General features: G+C 52.1%; 3 protein-coding genes across 11 annotated transcripts in view; 2 read left to right on the top strand and 1 right to left on the bottom strand.

Annotated features, from left to right (window-relative positions):
- ABHD16A (abhydrolase domain containing 16A, phospholipase) overlaps window positions 1-8,147 on the top strand; it is a 26,777-nt gene extending 18,630 nt beyond the window's left edge. Inside the window, exons 21-25 of one of the 9 annotated variants that reach the window (XR_010140195.1) lie at window positions 996-2,716; window positions 2,935-3,146; window positions 3,418-3,646; window positions 5,556-5,723; window positions 7,714-8,147. The gene's annotated coding sequence lies outside the window, so the exon portion shown is untranslated. 9 annotated transcript variants of the gene reach the window in all.
- LY6G5C (lymphocyte antigen 6 family member G5C) lies at window positions 4,080-8,147 on the top strand. The gene is made up of 3 exons (XM_002816741.4): window positions 4,080-4,573; window positions 5,556-5,723; window positions 7,714-8,147. Exons 1-3 carry the CDS (start codon window positions 4,453-4,455, stop codon window positions 7,875-7,877), a joined length of 453 nt encoding a protein of 150 aa, XP_002816787.1. The 5' UTR covers window positions 4,080-4,452; the 3' UTR covers window positions 7,878-8,147.
- On the bottom strand, window positions 8,142-14,605 carry LY6G5B (lymphocyte antigen 6 family member G5B). The gene is made up of 3 exons (XM_054558702.2): window positions 13,808-14,605; window positions 13,532-13,660; window positions 8,142-12,954 (listed from the first exon to the last, which is right to left on the bottom strand). The coding sequence occupies exons 1-3, from the start codon at window positions 13,929-13,931 to the stop codon at window positions 12,554-12,556; spliced, it is 654 nt and encodes a 217-aa protein (XP_054414677.1). The 5' UTR covers window positions 13,932-14,605; the 3' UTR covers window positions 8,142-12,553.

Raw genomic sequence — 14,605 nt, 5'->3', positions numbered from 1 at the left:
CCCTATCTTACTGCATGTAATTGTAGAGAACAGTGGATGACCTGAGCGGCCCTTAGATACCTGAAATTGGGTAGGGAAAGGTAGGCTCAACATGTGAATTCTGAACCCCCCACCCAGGGGCCTCAGCCTACTTCAGATTATTCCCTATGCAATAAGGTTCAGAGCAGCTGTGTTTGTTTTCAGAACTAATCCCCACCCAGGGGTGGGACCAGGCCCCTGTCCACTCCTCACCCTATATAGCAAAGTTCCAGCAGTTCCAGGGGATGATCAGCAGAGATGCAGACCTCCCCAGTTGCTGGGGCGCTGGACCCTGCTATACTGGACACAAGGTGAGGCCTGAAAGTCCAGGCACCCTGAGGAGCTGGGCAAACTAGCAGAAAAGATAGCGCTGGGAGAAAGGAAAGTTAGACCATGGACGGGAAACCTGGGAAGAAGTGGTTCCCAGCTGGGCCAAAAAGCCTCATCCTACGCCGTCTCATCGACCTAGGCTCCACCCTGAGTGCCTCCAGTGTGAGGTGCTGGACTGGCTCTGTGCTGCCTGCTTGGGTTGAGGGTTTGCTCCTAGGAGAGGCATGTGTTTCTCGTACAGCTGTCACAAGCGAGTGAGGGCTCCGGAGGTGGAGGGCCCAAGAGGGTGGGGAGCTCAGGCGTCAGTGATAGCCAGATTTCCATCCATCCATCCGTCCGTCCGTCCATCCATCCATCCATCCATCCATCCATCCATCCATCCATCCAGTCAACAAGCCATTCCGGATTCTTCAGGAATCCAGTCATTCATTTATATTTGGGTTAAAGACCCTCTCTCTGGTTCCTCTCTAGAACGCAGTCTCGAGCCGCGCCCCCAACAAACCATGGCCCTCTCCCGGCCGGGTCATCTACAGCCCCGCCCCTCGTTTGCCTCGCTCCATTCCCCTAACCTTGGCGTTCTGTCCTCAGGCCCCGCCTTCTTTGTTTCGTCACTCGGTTGCTTACCCTCAGGTATCCCTTAACTCTAGGTAGGAGCACTCAGGAGGGATACCGTCATCTGCTGCTGTCGCCATGGCGATTATTTCAACGCCCTGCCTCTTCACCCCAGGAAAACCTTCGCGGAACCCGTCACCATGGAAACGAACTCTCTGGACTCTTAGCGCGCCCTGGGCTGGCCCTGCTGCGTGCACAGGAGAGGAGCAAAAGGCAACAAAGAAGGGATTAATTACTCGGAGGCCGCCCCCCCTCCGAAGAAGGCCCCACCCTGCCCCGGCGTCACCCTTCCCCGAAATAATTCGAGGAAATATTCCGCGAATGCTGGGGGAGTGTCTTGCCCCCCGGTTCCCTCAACGCCCACGGTCGCTTGAATTCCAGAGCAAGTCCTCCCGGACCTCTCAGGGCGATCCCCTCCCGAAGCCCAGCCTCAGCCTCGCAAAGCCTCTAGTCGTTGGCCTTTTCGCTGCGATTATATTCGAGAGGGAGCTTCAGAGGGCGCCATGAGGTTCCCCTGTGCTTCCCCTTTGCCCTTTGCCCTCTTTGCTTCAAGAGGAGCCCTGGGTCTCTTATTCTTTTTTTTTTTTTTGAGACGGAGTCTTACTCTGTCGCCAAGCTGGAGTGCAATGGCGACATCTCGGCTCACTGCAACCTCCGTCTCCCGGGTTCAAGTGATTCTCCTGCCTCAGCCTCCTGACTAGCTGGGACTACAGGCACGCACCACCACTCCTGGCTAATTTTTGTATGTTTAGTAGAGACGGGGTTTCACCATATTGTCCAGGATGGTCTCGATCTCTTGACCTTGTGATCCGCCCACCTCGGCCTCCCAAAGTGCTGGGATTACAGGCGTGAGTCACAGCGCCCGGCCTTCTGATTCTTTTTGTCTATCACTCTGTGCACTCATTCATTCAGGACATTTATGTAGGTGCCCCGCGTTCCTCCGCAGTTCTCCACTACTCTGGCTTTTCTCTAATACAATTTATTTTGTGTTATTATTTCTTTAAGACAGAGTCTCACTCTGTCACCCAGGCTGGAGTGCAGTGGTGCGATCTCGGCTCACTGCAACCTCTGCCTCCCAGGTTCAAGAGATTCTCCTGCCTCAGCCTCCCGAGTAGCTAGGACTACAGGCGCGCGCCACCACACCTGGCTAATGTTTTTGTAATTTTGGTAGAGACGGGGTTTCACGATGTTGCTCAGGTTGGTTGTGAACTCCTGACCTCGAATGATCCCCCAACCTTGGCCTCCCAAAGTGCTGGGATTACAGGCGTGAGCCACTGGGCCCGGCCAATTTATTTTATTTTTAAAGTATTATATTGTTGTTATTTGAGACAGCAGTGGCCTCGACCTCCTGGGTTCAAGTGATCCTCCCACCTCAGCCTCCCGAGTAGCTGGGACTACAGGCACACGCCACCACGCCCCGCTAATTTTTTTCAACTTTTTTTTGTAGGGATGGGGTCTCGCTATATTGCCCAGGCTGGTCTCGAACTCTTGGGCTCAAGAGATCCTCCCTCCTTGGCCTCCCAAAGTAACGGGGTTACAGTCGTTAGCCACTGCACCCGGCCTAATACAGTTTTTCGTTTTTGTTTCTGTTTTTGGTTTTTTTGAGATGGAGTCTTGCTCTTGTCGCCCAAGCTGGAGTGCAATGGCACGATCTCGGCTCACTGCAACCTCCGCTTCCTGTGTTCAAGAAATTCTGCCTCAGCCTCCCAAGTGACTGGGATTACAGGCGCACGCCGCCACGCCCGGCTAATTTTTGGTATTTGTAGTAGAAACGGGGTTTCACCATGTTAGCCAGGCTGGGCGCGAACTCCTGACCTCAGGTAGTCCACCCGCCTTGGCCTCCCAAAGTGCTGGGATTACAGGCGTGAGCCACCGCAGTCGGCCCTAATATAGTTTTTAAATTCATTCATTCCAAGGCTCTTGGGAGGCGCTCAGTGGCGTGCTGTTTCCTCTCGAATTTCTTTCTTCCCGCAGTCTTTCTGGGCGGGCGTCTCCCGTCTGTTTCTTCCCATCTTCCCCTTTATCATCCTGAGACTGGATAATTATTGAATAGTCTGGGAGGTAGCAGGGAACCCGAGTTCGGAGCCTCGACCGGAACCTCCAGACGGGAAATTGGAGCAGGTGGTGTCGTTCCTGGACGCTGAGGACCCCCTCCGCCCCTAACCCACAGCCCAACGATCCTAAAAGTAAAAACCCTGAGTCTCTGAGTCAAGACTGAGCTGGTAGGGTGGGGACCGAGTAGGCGAGGCTGGGGAGCCCAGCGGGTCCCCAGCGGAGAAAATGGGTGAGACGCCTGGGGCCGCGGTCTCCAGAATTCGCCTGGGAGGGAGAGTGGCGCTACGGCGCCGCATTCCTGGGGAGCCGCATTCCTGGGGAGCCGCCTCGGGCTCCGGATGTCCGCTGGGGCCAGACGCTTGGGTCCCGACGCGGTTCGCACTTCCCAGGTTTCTTCCCCAGGGAACAGAGCTTGAGCGGGGGGCCACCCCTGCGTCCTACCGGAGTTCTGAAGCGCGGTCAGGCGCGGAGAGCGGACGCCCAGCGCCAGATTCTGTGGGCGCCGGAGATCAGGCCCACTGAGCCGGAGATCAGGCCCACTGAGCCGCAGCTGCGCACAGGCGGGGCAGGAAAAAGGATGAGGTGGGGGAAGGCGCTGGGTTCCTGGAACCCCAAGGGGACACTGAGCTGAGTACGTATCGCTTGGGATCCAGGTGTCCTTGTTTTGGGATGTATGACAGGTGTCCCCAGGGTATGAGAAGTGGGACTGGGCACCCCCTATTTGCTTTTTTTTTTTTTTTTTTTTGAGACAGACCACATGTTTCCTATCTTGGAAAATGGTACCACTTCCTTGTGCAAGCCTACCCCTGTTCCCTCACCCCTCGTTCAGTCCAACAGCAAATCTGTCCAGTCTTCTAACTGTATCTCAGGTTCATTAACCCGGCTTCCTCGTCCCTTCCCGTCTTCTGCCGGACCAGTCCGCCATCTTGTGACCGGACTCGGGAATAGCGTCCTACTTCCCGGCGGCCTCCACTCTTGACCCAAATGCAATGTGCAGCCATGGCAATCTTTTATAAACAGAAATCCGATCAAGTTACTCCTCTGCCGAAATCCCTCTGGTCAGTGGTTTAACTGTTGAGGTGCTTCTGGCAGCACTCTGCCCTCCCCACATCATTGCTGGTTGACTTGTCTCCCTTACTAGACTGTGCCCTTGAGAGTGGAGACTGTGCAGGGTTGTATCCCCAACACCTGATGCAGTGATTCAATAAACATCTGTCCAATTAATAGGAAAGAAAGTTCCTTTTCTCATTCCCCTATTGCTGGTCCCCTGCCCTCAAGCAGGATGTTATGCCCCAGAGTGGCTGTGGGTGAGAACATTCTGCCCCTCTGGCTGGTCTGGCACTGATTTCCACCCTGAGCTGGTGCTGACTCTTTCCTTCCTCTTGGCCAACCTCTCTTCCACCAATATAAGCCCAAGCTGGAGGCCAGCAGGCAGTCATGCGTTTTATGGCAGGCCCTGCAGGGAGCCAGAGTCTGGGTCCCCTGTGCTTCCACAGCAGCCCCCAAGCCCTCTACACGGTCCTCTTAATAGTGCTGGTCATGATGAGCTTGGTGTTTGGTAAGTGGCTCCAAGGGTTCAGAAGGGTCTCCTGGCCTGGATGGAGAAACCCACAGACACCAAGTGTCTGGGTACATCTGTCCAGGATGCTCAGGTAAACCCATGCAAGAGGAGAGATGGGATGGATGGGTTTGATAGGGAATGCCTGCTCATGGACTGATGTGCAATCTGAAGTTTTTTAAAGTGTATTATTATTATTTTTTTGAGATGGAGTCTTGCTCTGTCTCCCAGGCCGGAGTGCAGTGGCGAGATCTTGGCTCACTGCAACCTCCACCTCCCGGGTTCAAGCGATTCTCATGCCTCAGCCTCCCGAATAACTGGGATTACAGGCATGAGCCACCACGCCCAGCTAATTTTTGTAGTTTTAGTAGAGACGGGGTTTCACCATGTTGGCCAGGCTGGTCTCGAACTCCTGACCTCAGGTATCTGCCCGCCTTGGCCTCCCAAAGTGCTGGGATTACAGGCGTGAGCCACCGCACCCAGCCTCTGAAGGAGATTTCTAGTGACCACCCCAGGGCTGTCTCACTTCACAGCAGTGACCTGAATAGAGATACTGAAGGAATCCTCTCCGGATCTGAGGGCAACATAGAATAGGGAGGGTTAGGGAGTGTGCTGGATGAGAAAACCAGAATCCACAGGATAGAACAAGACTGAGTCCAGCCTGCTGGGCTCCCCACTTGGCTGTAAAGCACCAGCCACAGAGACATAGGATTCAAAGTGTTGGTTTCGCACTTACCTCTGCCTCACACCAAGTGCTCTGCTGGGTCTGGGGACTTGTTAACATGTGGTCTGGCCTTAGGACCAGAAGAAAAGGGGGATGTATGTGTATGCAGTTGGGGAAGGAAGCAGAGAATTGGGGCTTTGATGGTTTTCTGAGACAGGAAGGGAGTGAGCAGTGGGGTTGAGTGGCCTGGAATCAGGAAGTGGTGGGGTGTGAGGTAGAATGGGGTGTGAGTGGGGTCAGCACTTCTCTGTGTTCTAGGTAAGTTTGTTCCTGTCAATTGGGAACCCCCTCAACCACTTCCATTCCCCAAATACCTGCGCTGCTACCGATGCCTCTTGGAGACCAAGGAGTTAGGGTGCCTTCTGGGATCTGACATCTGCCTCACCCCGGCTGGCAGCAGCTGCATCACTCTCCACATAAAGAACAGTAAGTGGCCTTCTCCTGTCATGGGCCCAGCACTCTCCCAAACTGAAACTCTCTCAGCCTCCTAAGCCGCACCTCAAGTCTTGTTCCCATAATCCCATAAGACATTGCTCCAATCCTGTCTTTTTTTTTTTTTTTTTTTTTTGCTGCTCTGTTACCCAGGCTGGAGTGCAGTGGTGCAATCTTGGCTCACTGCAACCTTCACCTCCCCAGTTCAAGCAATTCTTGTGCCTCAGTCTCCCAAGCAGCTGGGATTAAAGGTGTACGCCACCACGCCCAGCTAATTTTTTGTATTTTTAGTAGAGATGGGGATTCACCATGTTGGCCAGGCTGGTCTGGAACTCCTGACCTCAGGTGATCCACCCACCTCAGCTTCCAGAGTGCTGGGATTACAGGCGTGAGCCACCGTGCCCAGCCTCTCTTCCCTTTTCTTCAGAGCCACACTCTGTCTCCACTTCCACTAACCTTCTCTCCTCAACCTGTAGCTGAATAGCTTCTACCTTATCAAGGTGCGCAGCTTTGACAGGGACCCTCCAGATCTCCAGGTGCCCTTGCCTGTCCTCAAGCTGTCTGCTCCCCCATCTGTCTGCAGTTACTGCTGGTGTTGCTCTTCTCCTGCATCCTCCACTGCTTCTTCAGTCTCCTTCATGGAGTGTTTTCTCTCTGACCCTTAGTGGTTCGTGTTCACCAAGGTTTGGTCCTTAGCTGTCTTCCCACTTCATATACTCAGAGGATTTTATCTGCTTTGCTGGCTTCAACCAGCAGCCACATACCACTTCCTTCTGAATCTGAATGTTATGTCAAACCGCTCTCCTCATATCCCGTTGACCACTGGACATCTCCCTCGCTCAAAATTGACTCCTTCCTGATGCCTGCTCTTCCACCGACCCCCCACCTTTCTTAAGTTAGCAAAAACGTCACACATAATATGTGCTAGGCACTGTTGTAAACACTTGCAATCCGCTGAGGCAGGTATTATTACTATCTGCATTTTACAGATGACGAAGCAGGTGCAGAAAGGTCATAACCTTGCCTGAGTCTCACAGATGCTGAGCCAGAATTTGAGATGGCTCCAGAGATGGTGCTCTCAACAACCACTGCATACAGCTGCCTGTGTTCAAATCCTCTTACTACCCTTTTAACATAGCCGATGCACAGATATGGGTCAAATATCAGAGTGTACAATACCATCAAACCAAAGTTTCCCGCCACTACCCTAACCCGCCTGGCTGCCCTGCACATGTGACCACTTTTTTTACTTTCCGGATGATCCCTCCTGCAATCTTTTATGCACATTCCACCCTGCACAAATATGCTGTTTACTATTTTTTCACCTCTTCCCCCACCAAGATAGTAGCACCCCACTGTAAACATTATTCCACATTTAACAGTCAGGGGAACTGAATGTTCCGATATCAGTTTGTAAACAGCTTCCTTGTTTTATTGACCTGCTGTGTACTACTCCATAGCATGGGCATATCACAGCTGATTTCCCCATCCCACTATTGATGGGCATTTTGGTCATTTCTCTCAAGCAGGGCAGCAGCAAACATCCCTGAACATGACTTCTTGGGATGCAGGCACAAAGATTTTTCTCTATTACATATAACAGCAGCAGACATCATCTTACTCTCTTACTTTTGGTCTGAAAAATAAATGACAATACACCTCCTTCCTGCCACCCAATCTCCAAAACATTTCCCAGCTTTTTCTCACATGGTCCTATGGTGCTAGTTCTCCTCACTTGGCTCAGTAACTCCCAACTCCCCTCCAACCATCACATTTCATATGGGTCTTTTCCTCCAGCCTTGCATGGGAACTTCAGTGGAGTTCCTTGGCTGGTGAACACTGGGCATGTCCACCCACGCCTAACTACAGGAATCTTTTCTTTTTCTTTTTTTTTTTTTTTTTTGACTTATGAGTGCGGGGATGAGAGGATTTGGGGCTCTTCCTGGGGACTTCCATATCACTGGTGCCCACTGTCCCTCCCCAGGCAGCGGTTCTGACATCATGGTGAGTGACTGCCGAAGTAAGGAGCAGATGAGTGATTGTTCAAATACCCGAACTTCTCCGGTGTCTGGCTTCTGGATATTCTCTCAATGCTGCTTCCTGGATTTCTGCAATGACCCTCAAAACAGAGGGCTCTATACTCCTTAGTGTGACTGCAACAACCTTTGGTGTAAAATTCCACCAGTTTCCAGCCACCTTCCTGACTTCTATCTGGGCTTGGCCAGGACTTCTAGTCCCTCATACCAGCCCTCCTTGCCTCCCTCCAGCCACTGGACCCCAGCCTTGGCTCTTCCTCTTGGTTGACGCCCTTCAGCACACTTACTCCTACTCCGCACCCCCAGCCCCACTGCCCACCAGGTTTCCTCTCTTGTCCCTAGTCCCTGGATGTTTCTCCCAAATAAATTTGTGTGCAAACTGTTTGGTATGTCTTTCTTCTGGTGGAGGTGAAGGCTGAGGGAGGTGCACCTGCCTAACTGCCCTACCATGGGGCAAGTAAGGGACCCCCAGCTCTGCTGAGCTGTGCTCTTGTCCTGCCTTGGTATGTGATTTGCTCTAGACACAAAAAGAGGAAGAGGAAATGAAAGCCCTCCTATGGTGAACGCCAGAAAGTTAGTGGGCATCCTCGGCAGTGCTGTCAGACCAGAGCTGTGTGGGGGCTGGGGGGGTTTAGAGGACTATGTTGGTGGGAGGGGGCTGCGAAAGGACCAGGCCCAGGTAGAAGGAGGTGGGTGAGAAGGCCACTCTTATTGAGACAGTCTCACTGTCACCTAGGCTGGAGTGCAGTGGTGTGATCTTGTCTCATTGCAACCTCTGCCTCCCGGGTTCAAGTGATTCTTCTGCCTCAGCCTCCCGAGTAGCTGGGATTACAAGCACATGCCATCACGCCTGGCTAATTTTTATATTTTATTAGTAGAGACGGGGTTTCACCATGTTGGCCAGGCTGGTCTCGAACTCCTGACTTCAAGTGATCTGCCTGCATTGCCCTCCCAAAGGGCTGGGATCACAGGCGTGAGTCACCCCCTGAGCCGAGAAGGCCACTCTCAAAGAGATGTTAGACCTATTGGAGTCCTGGTCTCTTCAATTCTGGGCCAAGTTCTTCAGCCTCTGAGGGTGTCTTCCAGGTTGACCTGCTATAAACCTGGGCCTTTCTGTCTTATACTGACGTCAGAGGTCATGGAGAAGGGTGGACCTAGCAAGGTGGTGGTTGGGGGGCACATTAAGGGTTTGTACCTCTCTTTGTACTCCAACTGCCTCCTGACTTAATTATCATTGGTTTGGTGTTTTCCGTCAGAGTACAGGCCACACAGATTTAACACGTGTGCAAAACACCGTATAGGTAAAAGTAGATGCGTACGATGCCATTTCCATCAAGCACAGACAGAACTCATCTAAGCTACTACCAGTCAGGACAGCGGCTACCCCAGAGCTGGGAAGAGCACCTGGGAGAGGGGAACAGAGGCAGGCTTGGCTGCGGGTAAAGGTCTTCACGCTGAGTTGGTGGCTGGTTACACAGATGTGTGGTTTAAAAAATCCATCTTGTGATACGTGCAAGCTTCTGAATGTTTTGCCAAAAAGTTTTGAAAATAAGTAAATCAGCCAGGTGAGCATGGTGCTGTGCATCTGTGGTCCCAGCTACTTGAAGGCTGAGGCAGAAGAATCTCTTGAGCCCAGGAGTTCAAGGCCAGCTTGGGCAACATAGCAAGAACCTTAGTAAAAAAAAGCTGAACATTGTGTATGCATTTGACTCTAGGGCAAATATATTTTTTTGAGGGGGAAAAGGCCTTAACTTCCACTTATGTATGCACATTTACATACGTTTTCTCAATCATCTGAGGCACTATCCCTACTTGACAGGTGACTAAAGTGAGGCTGAAGAGACTGATGTACCCAAGTGGTAGAAGAGCTGGGATTGGGCCTCCCAGCCACAAAGCTGCACTGCTTTTCAGAAAAAGGTTTCATGACCCAAGCACTGGGCTGCAAGCCTTGAAAGGGCAGACACCTGGCTATACTCATCTGGGAGGCCTGCTGCTCAATACCAAGCCTGACTCAGAGCAGCGTTACGTCCAGCGTGTTTACCCAGTGTATGGAAAAGGCTGTTGTATCCATGATTGCTTTCTATACGTTTGCACTATTTCAAAATTAAAATATTAGCATGAACATCCAACCACTGCAGCCCAACATCAGTGATCTCAGCACTTTGCCCCTCAAATTGGGCCCCTCGAGAGGGCATGCTGGATGCCAGAATCCTTGAAAAGAACTAAGGAATGGCAAGAGACCAGGGCCCCAGCAGCAGGTAACTCTGGGATGTGGCTCTGAGATCCTGAGTCTTTCTGGTTTAAAGAGAAAGTTTTTTTTTTTTGGAGACAGTCTCGGTCTGTCGCCCAGGCTGGAGTACAGTGGCACGATCTCGGCTCACTGCAACCTCTGCCTCCCAGGTTCAAGCGATTCTCCTGCCTCAGCCTCCTGAGTAGCTTACAGACACGTGCCACCATGCCCAGCTAATTTTTGTATTTTTTTAATAGAGATGGGCTTTCACCATGTTGGTCAGGCTGGTGTTGAACTCCTGACCTCATGATCCGCCTGCTTTCGCCTCCCATAGTGCTGGCATTACAGGCAAGCCACCGCGCCCAGCCTTTTTTTTTTTTTTTTTTTTTTTTAAGACAGAGTTTCGCTCTTGTTGCCCTGTCTGGAGCGCAATGGCATGATCTCAGCTCACCGCAACCTACACCTCCCCGGTTCAAGCAATTCTCCTGCCTCAGCCTCCCAAGTAGCTGGGATTACAAGCATGCGCCACCATGCCCGGCTAATTTTTCATATTTAGTAGAGACAAGATTTCACCATGTTGGTCAGGCTGGTCTCGAACCCGACCTCAGGTGATCCACCCACCTCGGCCTCCCAAAGTTCAGAGATTACAGGCATGAGCCACCGCACCTGGCCGAAAGTTTCTTTTCTTAGGTGAAAAGACCTGACATCATCAGGGTCTAACTTTCTAGGTTTTGTAGGGTATGTTTAAAGCTGGGGAGAATCACAGTCCCCATGCTTTGATCTCCAGCTAAGCAGAGGGTGGGGAGGGATGTGTGCCCTTTACAGGAGGCTGAGAGGAAGCCACAAACGCCAAGTGCAATGGAGAGGGCTCTGCAATCCTATTTGGATCCCACACCTCACTAACCCTCTCTTTTTTGAGACAGTTTCAATCTTGTTGCCCAGGCTAGAGTGCAATGGTGCGATCTCGGCTCATTGCCACCTCCATCTTCCAGGTTCAAGTGATTCTCCTGCCTCAGCCTCCCGTGTAGCTGTGATTACAGGTATGCACTACCAAGCCCGGCTAATTTTGGATTTTTAGTAGCGATGGGGTTTCTCCATATTGGTCAGCCTGGTCTCAAACTCCCAACCTCAGGTGATCCGCCTGCCTCAGCCTCCCAAAGTGCTGGGATTACAGGCGTGAGCCACTGCGCCAGGCATTAACCCTCTTTAATCTGTGTTTACCTGCCCACACCTGAGCCTGACCCCACAAACAATGTGACACAGTTTTAGCCCAGTCCCAGTTTATTGTGGAGGAAAACGGGGGACATGGAGCTGAGCAGAACAGACCCTTCCCTCTCCTCTCACAGGCCCCTAGGGAGATGGGTGTCAGGACTCAGTGAGGTGAAATGGGGCTGAGGAAGCCAGAGACTGACAAGAGAGGACAGGAGGCAGAACAAGACCAGGACAGGCGGGGGTTGGTGGAGACAGTGAGGCAGGGACACAAAATTGCCAAGTCAGGACATCTGCACAGAATTCTATTCCTCATCCTTTTTTTTTTGGAGACGGAGTCTCACTGTGTGTCACCCAGGCTGGAGTGCAGTGGCACAATCTCTGCTCACTGCAACATCTGCCTCCCGGGTTCAAGTGATTCTCCTGTCTCAGCCTCCTGAGTAGCTGGGATTACAGAGGTGTGCCACTACACCCAGCTAATTTTTCTATTTTTAATAGAGAGGGGGTTTTACCATGTTGGCCAGGCTAGTCTCAAACTCCTGACCTCAAGTGATCCGCCCACCTCGGCCTCCCAAAGTGCTGGGATTACCGGCGTGAGCCACCATGCCCGGCCTCCTTGTCCTTCTTGCTGCTAGTTCAGTCTGGTACTGGGTCTTAGAGACAGGGACAAGACAGGGGAAACAGAGATAGATCTCAATAGGCAGGTGACTGGATTGAGAGGGATGGGGGATACTGGAACACTCAGATGATGGGGAAGGAATGGAGGAACCACTGTGCCTTTCCCAGGTCAGCCTGTCTGGGCAGAATCCACACTAGAGATTCTTTTCTAGGGGTAAGAACAGCACCAGGGGTAAGAACAGCACCAGAGCTCAACCAGGCACGGTGGCTCACACCTGTAATCCCGGCACTTTGGGAGGCCGAGGAGGGCAGATTACGAGGTCAGGAGTTCGAGACCAGGCTGACCAACATGGTGAAACCCCATCTCTACTAAAAATACAAAAAATTAGCCAGGCGTGGTGGTGCACACCTGTAGTCCCAGCTACTTGTGAGGCTGAGGCAGGAGAATCACTGGAACCCGGGAGGTGGAGGTTGTAGTGAGCAGAGATCATGCCACGGCACTCCACCCTGGGTGACAGAGCGAGACTCCGTCTCAAACAAACAAAAAAACAGCACCAGAGTTCGAGAGAGAAAATTACACCAAAGTCATATAGATGCTAGTGGTACAACAGAGGGAGGCCTAAGAAATCACAGTGACCAAAGAATGTGGGTGTTTTCAGAGAGGGCAGTGCAGGATGCTGAGAGTGTTACAGAAAGGTACTTGCACAGTAGAATTCAGGAAGGGTGAGGTGTCAGAGTCCAGTCTGGGGAAGAACCAAAAGTCCTGAACTATTGAGGAACAAGTACATGCGGCGCAGCTCAGAAAAAGACAAGCCCAGGTTCAGGGACAGTGTGACCATGGGGTCCAGGCCATCAGGCTCCTTCCCAGCATGGAAATTGGGGAGGGGCAGTGAGAGGTTCAGGGCCTGGTAGAACCACTGAATCTGGGAGTCAGACAGAGGCAGGGCCAGCGGCCTGTCATGGGGCTCCAGCAGGGAGCTCTGGAGCTGGGGGCTTGACCAGGAGTTGCAATAATCGTACTGGCAGCACTGGGCCTGATACCAGTACTCTGCAAAGTAGGTGTTGCGTTTTTCTTGGCAGCGGTAGGAATTGTACTGTCCACAGCCTCGAACGATGAAGCGAACCTTGACATCTGAGGGAGAGGGGAAAGCTGATAACCCCTTCCAATAGCTTCCCATAGTCCATGAACCCCTGCTACTGACTTTTCCCATCCCTCACCCAGACCTTACTTCTAACCCAGACTCCTTCAAGAGGCTAGAAAAGTGAGCTCTGCTGGCCCCCTAGAACCTTAGACCCCTCCTTCCGAGATTCTTCTGTTTTTTTTTTTGAGACAGGGTCTAGCTCTGTCACCCAAGCTGGAGTGTGGTGGCACAATCTTGGCTCACTGCAACCTCTGCCTCCTGGGTTTAAGAGATCTCCCACCTCAGCCTCCTGAGTAGCTGGGATTACAGGTGCACACCACCGTGCCTGGCTATTTTTTTGTAGAGACAGGGTCTCACTATGTTGCCTAGGCTGGTCTTGAACTCTACAGCTTAAGTGATCCACCTGCCTCAGCCTCCCAAAGTGCTAGGGTTACAGGCATGAGCCATTGCACTCAGCCCCTCCTCTCTTCTTGTACCCCATGCCCGGAGCAGCCCTGATCTGTGAGAGGAGAGAAGACCAAGCCATTGGCTGCCCCACCAGCAGCCCCTTCCTGGGACCTTATTTACCATAATAGATGGTGATCACCATGCACGGGGATGAGCTGCTGATGGTACACTTCTCTGAGCCTGAAATGCATCCTACAGAAGGGTCTTCTAAGAGGCAGAAGTGGCACGTCCGGATGTCGGGAACAGGAACTGGGGAGGCAGAAGGAGGGATGGAGGCACTGGGTCACTCTCAAATACCCTGGGCCAGTAGGAAGCCCGATTATCCATGGCCACGCTCCACCCCCTTCCTGGACTCAGTTACCCCTTCCTCCCTCCCTGCCCCTGGGCCCCACTTACCCTTTCCTACTGTGAAGCCCACCATGACCAGCACACCTACAAGCATATGGGCCTTCATTTTGGAATTCTGGGGAGATGGGCAGTTCCTGAGGGATGCCCTGAAACCCCACCTTCCTATGACCATGCTCCTTAATCCTAAGCTGCAGGGTGGTTTTGACAAGGTCTGAGCAGGAGCTGCTGTAAATGCAGAGCTATATTCCTGCTTGGGGCTGGGGCAGGATCCTGGCTGGGAAGGAAGTTATTAACTTGGCAGGAGGGACAGCATGTCCTCACCCACAACGTCTGGTTCCTGAGTGTGGGAGCAATGGCCCAGATGGGGTAATACCTGGGCACTACCGGGTTCTTTATCCAGTGTCTACCTTTGTCTTGCATACCCTCCAAAGACCTATTCCCTCCCTCGGAAAGTCCATGGGTTAGTGTCTATGTCTGCCACCATGTGCTGTCCTCCTCATACAACAGGGCCAATTACTGTGCTGGGACAACCTGGCCAGGAAATCAAGCATCCCCATCCTTCTGAGATGAGCAGTCTCAGCTCCACCAGCAGCAGGCACACACACCACTGAGCAGCAATTCCGGACCTTGTCCCACCTCGTTCCACCCTTTAGTTATACTGACTTTAGGCTACTTTTCCTTTAAAACGAAAACTAGAAGATGGAACTGCTGATTAAGCCCCTTACAGTATAAACAGACAGTCATAGGTATCCAAACAAATACTTCTCATCTTTGAAACATGCTTTGTCTTTTCCTTTTGACCTTGCACTTCGTCACACGCAGTCCTAGGAATTCTGTTCTGCTCTA

Source organism: Pongo abelii, chromosome 5 (genome assembly GCF_028885655.2).
Source record: "Pongo abelii isolate AG06213 chromosome 5, NHGRI_mPonAbe1-v2.0_pri, whole genome shotgun sequence".
NCBI lineage: Eukaryota > Metazoa > Chordata > Mammalia > Primates > Hominidae > Pongo > Pongo abelii.
Note: the sequence above shows the minus strand (reverse complement) of the source record. Positions and strands in the feature narration are given on the sequence as shown.

Coding starts and splice junctions, on each gene's coding strand:
- LY6G5C (XM_002816741.4), top strand. CDS start 4,453: ATGCGTTTTATGGCAGGCCCTGCAGGGAGCCAGAGTCTGGGTCCCCTG. Junction 4,574..5,555: donor CATGATGAGCTTGGTGTTTG/GTAAGTGGCTCC, acceptor TCTGTGTTCTAG/GTAAGTTTGTTCCTGTCAAT. Junction 5,724..7,713: donor CACTCTCCACATAAAGAACA/GTAAGTGGCCTT, acceptor GTCCCTCCCCAG/GCAGCGGTTCTGACATCATG.
- LY6G5B (XM_054558702.2), bottom strand. CDS start 13,931: ATGGTCATAGGAAGGTGGGGTTTCAGGGCATCCCTCAGGAACTGCCCA. Junction 13,661..13,807: donor GGGCTTCACAGTAGGAAAGG/GTAAGTGGGGCC, acceptor CTGCCTCCCCAG/TTCCTGTTCCCGACATCCGG. Junction 12,955..13,531: donor GGTGATCACCATCTATTATG/GTAAATAAGGTC, acceptor CCTCTCCCTCAG/ATGTCAAGGTTCGCTTCATC.